This window comes from Tachysurus fulvidraco, chromosome 26, assembly GCF_022655615.1.
Source record: "Tachysurus fulvidraco isolate hzauxx_2018 chromosome 26, HZAU_PFXX_2.0, whole genome shotgun sequence".
NCBI classification, from domain to species: domain Eukaryota; kingdom Metazoa; phylum Chordata; class Actinopteri; order Siluriformes; family Bagridae; genus Tachysurus; species Tachysurus fulvidraco.
In genome coordinates, this window is record NC_062543.1 from 13,006,028 (window position 1) to 13,016,027 (window position 10,000).

Consider the following 10,000-nt stretch of genomic DNA (forward strand, 5'->3'; position numbering starts at 1 on the left):
AGTAGTAGCAGTAGTAGTAGTAGTGGTAGTATTAATACACAGTGCATTTTTATTAGTAGTAGCAGTAGTAGTAGGAGTAAGACACAGTGCATGAAGATTTTGAAAATGCATTCTAAATGATTATTATTTTAGTTGAAAATCAGCTAATAAACAGATATCCCTTATCTCTAACCTGCGTTGTGCACGTGCCGCTTTTTAACAAAGCAATCACCTGAATGTCTACATGCGACACGTATAATTAGCCTGTTAGTGCTTTTATTGACGTTTTCTTTTAAACAGTATTGTTTTTTTTTTAATCACAATTATTAGTTAACTGTTGACTTACATCCTGGTCAAGAAAATAAACGAGGTTTGTTCAGAACAGGGTAATACTGTGTAAACAGTGGCATGTAAACAAGCTGTTTGTGAGCTCGTGTGATATTAAACGTTATTAATATAAATAAAGCGTCTGCTTCTGACTTTAGTAAAGTAATGATTGTTATTGTTGTTCTGTTAGTAACGACGTGCAGTGAGCCGAGTCTGTCTCCGGACTGTCAGGAACCGCAGGATGATGGGAAAGACTCGGAGGCTGGTCACCTCTCAGATAAAGACACGTGCAGTAATGAGAACGACGAGCAGAGCGCCGGTGCAAAGCGACGCGGCCCGCGCACCACCATCAAAGCCAAACAGCTCGAGACGCTCAAAGCGGCGTTCGCGGCTACGCCCAAGCCCACGAGGCACATCCGGGAACAGCTCGCGCAGGAGACTGGCCTCAACATGCGGGTCATTCAGGTAACACCAAGTTCACTAACATCACATCACTAACATCACATAACTAACGTCACATCATCACTAACATCACATAACTAACGTCACATCATCACTAACATCACATAACTAACGTCACATCATCACTAACATCACATAACTAACGTCACATCATCACTAACATCACATAACTAACGTCACATCATCATTAACATCACATAACTAACGTCACATCATCACTAACATCACATCAGTAACATCACATCATCACTAACATCACATCATTAGCATCACATAATCACTAACATCACATCATCACTAATATCACATCACTATCATCACATCATCATCACTAACATCACATCACTAGCATCACATAATCACTATCATCACATCATCATTAATATCACATCACTATCATCACATCATCACTAACATCACATCATCACTAATATCACATCACTAACATCACATAATCACTAACGTCACATCATCACTAATATCACATCACTAACATCACATCATCACTAACATCACATCATCACTAACATCACATCACTAACATCACATCATCACTAATATCACATCACTAACATCACATCATCACTAACATCACATCGCATCACTAACATCACATCGCATCACTAACATCACATCATCACTAACATCACATCATCACTAACATCACATCATCACTAATATCACAATACATCACTAATATCACATCATCACTAACATCACATCACTAACATCACATCATCACTAATATCACAATACATCACTAACATCACATCACATCAATAACATCACATCATCACTAATATCACAATACATCACTAATATCACATCATCACTAACATCACATCACTAACATCACATCATCACTAATATCACAATACATCACTAACATCACATCACATCAATAACATCACATCATCAGTAACATCACATCACATCGCTAACATCACATCATCACTAACATCACATCCCTAACATCACATCACTAACATCACATCCCTAACATCACATCACTAACATCACCAAGTGGTAAATAAAAAGTTATCGACAACAACAACATGTTCGATCAATAATTACAAATGAACTTAAAGGATTCAAACAGCCGATAAAAATGAATAAGCTACAATCGGATATTAACTTTGAGCAATAATTTGTAAGAAATATCCCCAATTTGTAAATAAAATAAAAAAAAAGGTAAATAATTCAGTGGATTGAAGTTTGCTAAAAGTTAAAAATGCTAAAATTGCTTAGTAAAAAGGGAGCAGGAATAAAAAATAAAATAGAAAAGAATAAAACAGTGTGATAAAACTGGCTCTCAGCTTCTAGCTTTTGGTTTTATTTATTTATTTGTTTGTTTCTTTGTTTCTTTGTTTATTATTTGAAATTTCTTTATTTCTTCTTCTTCTTCTTCTTCTTCTTCTTCTTCTTCTTCTTCTTCTTCTTCTTCTTCTATTTATTTATTTATTTCTTTAGATGAAGTTTGGAAATAACCTGAACACCAAACAGAAATGACACATTTGTAATAGATAAAAATAGACAAATAACCATTTTTACTTTCACCGTGAAAATGGAACTTGAAAAAAACGAAGAAATCAAACAGAGAAACAGATAAAACTAAGATAAAGTTGCAACCATCAGCTTGGCCTACTTTGTATTAAAAACAAGTTAAAACATGTCTTGCTGTAGAAACAAACAGCAACAAACTGATAAAACAGACCAACAACAACAAAAATTCATGTTTGTTTGTTAGATTATTCATGCGTTCATTGGTTATATCATATTTTGTTTCTTTCTTTGTTTGGGATGGAGTTTGACTCATAAACCACCAAACCAGAAGTAGTAGAACATTTAAAACTCACAATTAACTTTACATTTACTTTGTTGTGGTTTCAATATAAGCCTTTTTAAATAAAGAAATCAAATAATAATCATTTAAAAACTGATTTTAAAAGTATCAAGAAGTCTGTATCACTATTATCAATTATTATCAATGATTAACTGTTGTTTAAAAGTTTGTACTTTTATTTGTTTTTTAATTGGCCATGACCAAACTAAAAACTGGATAACAATTTAAATTTGACAAATAACCAAAATTCGGGTTCATAAAGAATTATGAACAATAAGTATAAGGAAAATTAAGCCATAGACAAAACAGTGCCAGAAGCACTAATCACTAAGTGGTTGTTGTTTGATTCGGCTTTATTTCTGTTTCAGTGTTTTTTATTTAACAAAACAGTTTTCCTAAACATTCCTAAACATATCCTGTGATGTGATTTCTCCTAATAACAATAACCTACTGATCACCGGGTCCAACTCTAATGAAATCTTAACAGCATAACTATATCCTCTAATTTGATTTTGAGAGATAAATTCATTGTAATTTGTTCACCGATATATTAAAACCAACAACTGTTGTGATTTATTCATTTATGACTGGCCTTAATATAAATTAGAGACTTGTTAAAAGTTCTTATCCGTATATTCCAGCCATATATCACAGTACTATTGAACAAGCATTAGGCTCTACTATGTGGCTCAAGGCCATGTTTACATCTTATAATTTCAATTTAATAAAGAAAAATTCCAAATTTTAATTTGCAGAAATGCTAAAAGAAAGTTAATGAAATAAACAGACGACAGACGTGCTCACAGGAGCAGAATCGTGATGTTGTGAAGTTACTAGTTGCTTATATTTATTTATTTATTTTTTATTTTAACTCCAGATGTGTGCTTTAGACAGCATCAGTGCTAATGGCGAGATAGAATTAACTCGGCTCCCAGTCATCACCCGCCGTGATGGAACGACGTGAGCTCTAACGAGAAGTGTAATCCATCAAATCCATCAAAGCAGGAGGAAAATCTTTGTATATATACAAATGATAATGACGGTGTGTAGGTCTGATTATCTGTTTGTTTTTTTCGCCACTAACTTGCAGGATGTAACTGGCAGAGGAGATAAAACTGCTACTGTTTCAAACGAATACATTTGTTATATAAATATTATATGATCGTTTGAGCCGAGTAATCATAAAAAAATACTGTATGTTTAAAGCAGTAATATCTAAAAAATACCTATTTTTGCTAGTTATGTTTTTATCTTACATAAAAAGTGTATTTGAGTTTTTATGTCTTGACTAAAAAAAACCCCAAAATTTTGACAACATGCATGCATAAATTGCACAATAAATATACACAAAACAAAAAGAAATGAAAGAAGTGAAAGAATAAATAAATAATAATAATAAGAATAATAATAAAAAAAACAGTCCTATTGTTTTGTCTTGATTCATGGCTTTGTCTTAAATCACATGCTGCTAGTTACTGGTCAAGATTATGGTTACTAGCATTGTAATAATCAGACCAGTTTGATCGGTGCATTGGTTGAAAGATCGATGATTAGTGATTAGATTATAATTTGATCACTATATAATAATAACAGACATCTTAGGCGGCATGTAAACATTTTTCATATCGTTGCCTAAAGAAGCAAAATCATATCATATCATATCATATCATATCATATCATATCATATCATATCATATCATATCATATCATATCATATCATATGGAAGCCTGGGTGTCTAAAGGGTAAATGAAGAACACTTAAGGTTTGTTCCTCTGGGAAAAGTCTTAAAGGACATCTGATATAAAAATAAGTACACTCCTTCTAGGGCACTACTAACCCATCTAATCTTTCGTCTTTTTCTAATCTTTATGATAGAATGTATTAATTCGACCTACTCTTTAGTTCTGTGCTACCAGGGTTTGTATTGTTGCCATGGCAACCACAAACCATTTTTTTAAAAAAATTTATTTTATTTTTTTTGGGCAGGTCTGGTTCCAGAACCGGCGCTCGAAGGAAAGACGTATGAAGCAGTTGAGCGCACTGGGGGCGAGACGTCACGTGCTGTTCCGCAGTGCCAGGAGAATGAGGGCTCTGGGGGAGCGAGTGGAACCCGCAGAGCTCATGATGCCCAATGGCCACTTCTCTTATTACGGAGGTAAGCTACCTACAGACGTAGCCATTTCTAATACATGAGCTAAACAAATATCTGTGGTCCAGGTACGTCCAATATCTTGCTTACATCCTGATCCTGATAGCAAAGCTATAAATAACACACATTTTGAATTGGTGAACTGGGGTTAACTTAAAGTAATAAATAAAGACTTACTTCTCTTTCCAGTCATCACAAAACATTGTGTTTTAAATGAAATGACAATTCTATTAATGTCTATAAAAGCTTTATGCGGTATACTGCCTTCAGCTAATTTACAAAAACACATGATCGATAGTCTGTATGTTTAAACAGAGTTGAACTACAGTATTAATTTGCCTTTTAAAGAATACTTTTCAAATATTTCATTAGATGAAGTGAAATACTGATGGTTGAGATGATATAGATGATGCAGATGATGTACAATAACGCTTGACCCTGAAATTTCATCTCTCCAGATTATCAAGGTGAATACTACGGACCAGGAGGCAACTATGACTACTTCCCGCCATCCGCCCAAGCCCAAACTCCTGGCGATCTGGGGTATGTTCCATCTTCAGGCCCGGCCGGTACTCCGCTGGGCACCATGGACCTTCACCATTCTGGTCATCACCCCTCTGGAGAGAGCCAATGTTTTGGTGAGATGGTGCCACAGCATCCGGGTGACTCCCCCAGCCCAGAGCACAGCATCTCGGCAGACGTGAGCGGCGCGTTTACCTCGATCAGCTCGCTTGCCGCTAACGGATACAGCAGTCAGCTCTCTCAGCCTTCGTCAGAGATAAGCGAAGGCACCGTGTGGTAGCTGTGAGTGCCTGGGCCGAGAGACGTGGCCAAATGGACTCAGGTTAAATACAGCCTGTAAAAACAACGGACCAGATCTTAACATTTTGATTGATATATTATGTTATGTATTTATCTATTTATTTGTCTATTTATTTAATGTATTTATCTATTTATGGACAATGTATGACTTTAATTGGGTTATTTACATTTTTATTCATTTGTTTGGCAGACAATTTTATACAAATTGCTTTTATTACAAATGAAGCCAGCCGGTCAGGGGATTTGAACCACTGAACTCTGGGGTATCCCTTGTTGTTTGCATAATAATAATAATAATAATAATAATAAAAAACGTCATCACCGGTTCTGTCAGTCTGACAGCAGCACTATTATTTGTCCTGCCAAGAAATGACTTATTTATTTATGTATGTCCGTTAATACAAAGACGCCATGGTATCGATTGCTTTTAAATGGTTTTACTGCTAATAAATGGTTTATTATTGCTAATAAATCTGCTGATTTCAGCATAAAATAGATGGTGAGTGTTTGCAAAACATGTCCGGACATGTTCACTTCCTTCTGTATCAACCGCTTATGTTGTTATTGTCATTTTATTTCACTTGAATTGTCACGTAAACAAAAACCAATGTGTGCGGTTGCTTTTTTCTTAGGAGCTCTACCAAATCTCACGCCTTCGAAAAGAAAACTTTAAAACCGTTCACGAGCCCTTTATTTGAAATTAAATCTAACTTCTACTTTAAAGACAACGTTTCTTGAGGTTCACTTGAATGAGGTGCTAGTGCTAGTTTCCGAAAAATACTCTGAAATAGGGGATGTGGTAGCCTAGTGGCTAAAGTGCTGGATTAATAATCAGAAGGATATGAGTTCAATTCCTACGTCCACCAGGCTGCCACTGCTGGGCCCCTGAGCAAGGCCCTTAACCCTCAATTGCTCAGTTGTATAAAACGAGATAAAAATGGATAAGGGTGTCTGCTAAGTGCTGTAAATACTAATGCCACATTATTTTCATCTGGAACCAGTTTATCACCCGTAAGTTTTGGCACCCAGTACCAGACTGGGTTATTCACCTGGCATGTAAAGAAACTGTTACATTATAAAGATGCCTTTTATAATAATGAAACAAAACATTTCTACATAAAAAATCCCCAGACAAGCATGTTTTTGTTTTATTATTAATATTTAATGAGAAATACAAAAGATAAACACATAAGACAGCGTTTGTACATATTGATGGATGGATTGATGAGTATGGTTTGGATTAAAGCTTCCAGTGTGTGTGTTGTGATATCTTTAATGGTCCAAAATGAACAACTTAACATTTGCAAACATCTTTATTCTTAAACTTTATTATTATTTTTTTATAACAACTGGCGCTTAGTTATAACGGCATTAGGGAACTTGAAGGCGCCCAGTGATGACGTACACAGCCGGGTAAGCACAGTGAGAAACATGGCTGCCTCCATATCGGAGCAGCTCGCAGAGTTGTTAAACCCGCTGCCGAATTTTACAGACCCCGAAGACGACCAGAATGAAGGTAAGTTAAACATAAATATCTGCCGTATTCAGCAGCGGTTAAAAAAACAATGAGTTAAAACGCTAAATATCTGTAAATTGTGTGAATGCTAACGAGTTGTGTAGCACGTGATGACAATGTTGATGTTTACACGCTATGTAGCTTGTTGACAGCCATCTGTGGTTAAGTTTGAACCAATCGTGGTGTTGTTGTTTGTCTCGGCACTAAATTTTTATTTTTAATAACTATATTTAACATCGTATTGCTAAGTTAATGCACGATATTCGGTATAAACTCAACACGGCGCCTATTTAGTGAGTTAGAAGCAGTTCGATTTCATGATTTTTTTTTGCAGAGACTAAAGCCAGAGTCATTGACAAGTTTGATGAAGGAGGTGATGATGACGATGACGATGATCTGCGGGTCAGTGGATTGAGGAAGAGATCAGCGGCTTTGCTGGTAGATTCAGATAAACGCTATCGTGGCAAAGTGACGTCACGCAAGGAGCTTCAGCAGGAGTTTGATGGATCAGGTGTGTAAAACAAATCAACTTTTTGCAGCAAAAGTATGAACGTGTTTTTTTTTCCCCCTTGACTGAAAACTTCACTTTTGTCTTTTCAGCTGATGATGAGGAGGAGGAGGACGATCAAGATGAGGATGAAGACAGCGAAAGCGGACAGCGTGATCAGGTTATGGAAGACGTCGGCGAGGAGAACGGAGATGAAGACGACGACGGCGACGACGACATCAGCGACGACGGCGGTTCACAGCTGTCCAGCTTGGTGTCGAAGATGAAGGGAGCCGACCTGAGCTTCCCTAAAGAGACAGACTTCCGTAAACTCACAGAAGGCATGGACGACCTGGGAGAGAGCGAGGACGAGGAAGAAGGGGAAAGCGACGACGAAGGAGAAAGCGAGGAGGACGATGAGGAGGATGACGGTGATGATAGTGACGAGGACATAGAGGGAGGTGTGATGACCTTCTCGAAGGAGAAGGTGGATGAAGAGGTGGAGAAAGGCAGAGCAGTGAAGAATCAGCTCGGTATGTCTTCTGTGTGAAAGCGAGCAGGGAATTCTGGGTGCGAAAATACATTTGAATCGAACTACGTTTTGTTTTCTTCAATGCGATTGATGGTGCATCACATGATCTGCTTAAAATAGATTTGACATTTACCTTTAATGTCATTCGGCAGACACCTTTATCCTTAGAGTCTTATTCCGGTCTCAGTTTATACAACTAAGGGTTAAGAGCCCAGCAGTAGAAGCTTGGCAGCGTTGGGATTAAAGCTCATGACCTTCACCTGATCAGTTGTCCAACATCTTAAGCACATCCTGTAATAGATTTATTATTGATAAGTTAATAAACAGCCTGTAACACATTTAAGCATGTTTACTTTTGGTAACATGAAATTCCTCTTCCTTTTTGGCTCCACAGCTCTTTGGGACCTGATGCTCGAAGGACGAATTAAAATGCAGAAAGCCCTGGTGACGGCCAATCAGCTTCCTCAGCCCAACACCTTCCCGGAGTTCAAGGGCAAAGGCGGGGCAGAGTACACTGGAGCTCTGAAGAATAGTGAGTGTCACCGATATATAAATATGTGTGTGTGTGTGTGTGTGTGTGTGTGTGTGTGTGTGTGTGTGAATGAACATTCCTGGGGAGGAGTCTCTAGTGTCAGTGCTTCATAACAATAGCTGTTCATAACGGGATTAAAAGCAGGAACTGGATAAGTTAAGCTTCATGCAAATTATAAAACCTAACACGAAAATACTCAGTGACCGCAGTGTCATGTATCAATGCTATGGAATTTATTCATTCATTCATTCATTCATTCATTCATTCATTCATTCATTTTCTACCGCTTTTATCCAAACTTCTCGGGTCACGGGGAGCCTGTGCCTATCTCAGGCGTCATCGGGCATCAAGGCAGGATACACCCTGGAGTGCCAACCCATCACAGGGCACACACACTCTCATTCACTACAGACAATTTTCCAGAGATGCCAATCATGCATAAACCTACCATGCATGTCTTTGGACCGGGGGAGGAAACCGGAGTACCCGGAGGAAACCCCCGAGGCACGGGGAGAACATGCAAACTCCACACACACAAGGCGGAGGCGGGAATCGAACCCCCAACCATGGAGGTGTGAGGCGAACGTGCTAACCACTAAGCCACCGTGCCCCCACGCTATAGAATTTATTTCAACTTTATTCTTGTTTAACAATCTTTTTTTTTCTTCTTTGTCCAGATCTTACAGATATATAAATAAATATTTAGCTTTCTTTGCTATCGATGGATCTGCCGCTTCTATAATTGATAAAATCTCGCTTTATTTTTTTTCTACCCCGCGCGGTCCAGGCGGATTTCCAGACACGCACACACACCTCGTACTTTTATGATCCGAGGCCTCACTCTACGGATTCTTCACGCTGTGGACAATTAATCCATTTGTGTGCCTCCTTTCAGCGCCTGGCTGCTCCTCATTTGCATATTTATTGCTTTGCTCCTCTCGCCGGCGAATGATTGATGGGGGGCCGTCCTCCTGAATGGCGAGCAGGGAGAGGGGGCGGCGGCTTGTGCTGAGCTGGTGTACTTTTGATTAGCACTGAAGATGATGGAATCCTCGCACCCTCTTCTTTCTCTCTCTCTCTCTCTCTCTCTCTCTCTCCATGATAATGGATTACAGGATTGTTTTCTTCTGATGCGAATTAATAACTGTTGACACAGGGACGAGCGAAAGCCCCGCCGCAGGTTTTCTCCTGTATGACTGGTGGGGGATGAATTTGTCAGATTGGCAGCCGCAGAGGGAGGCTGCACAGATAGGCTGCAAGTTTTTTTTTTCCCCCCTCTTTTTTTTTGACTTGCTGCTATTGTTTTCTGATTCGGTTTGACAGGAGAGAGAGTGGAGTTGCATGTCACTG

General features: G+C 38.3%; 2 protein-coding genes across 2 annotated transcripts in view; both read left to right on the plus strand.

Annotated features, from left to right (window-relative positions):
* The window catches only part of lhx1b (LIM homeobox 1b), a 9,461-nt gene extending 3,199 nt beyond the window's left edge, over positions 1-6,262 (plus strand). Inside the window, exons 3-5 of the mRNA XM_027178758.2 lie at positions 497-771; positions 4,599-4,767; positions 5,220-6,262. Coding sequence (XP_027034559.2) covers positions 497-771; positions 4,599-4,767; positions 5,220-5,563 — 788 coding nt within the window. The 3' untranslated portion in view covers positions 5,564-6,262. The remainder of the gene's footprint in view (positions 1-496; positions 772-4,598; positions 4,768-5,219) is intronic.
* A 681-nt stretch (positions 6,263-6,943) lies between these two features.
* The window catches only part of aatf (apoptosis antagonizing transcription factor), a 12,334-nt gene continuing 9,277 nt past the window's right edge, over positions 6,944-10,000 (plus strand). Inside the window, exons 1-4 of the mRNA XM_027178755.2 lie at positions 6,944-7,099; positions 7,434-7,610; positions 7,700-8,119; positions 8,513-8,650. Coding sequence (XP_027034556.2) covers positions 7,015-7,099; positions 7,434-7,610; positions 7,700-8,119; positions 8,513-8,650 — 820 coding nt within the window. The 5' untranslated portion in view covers positions 6,944-7,014. The remainder of the gene's footprint in view (positions 7,100-7,433; positions 7,611-7,699; positions 8,120-8,512; positions 8,651-10,000) is intronic.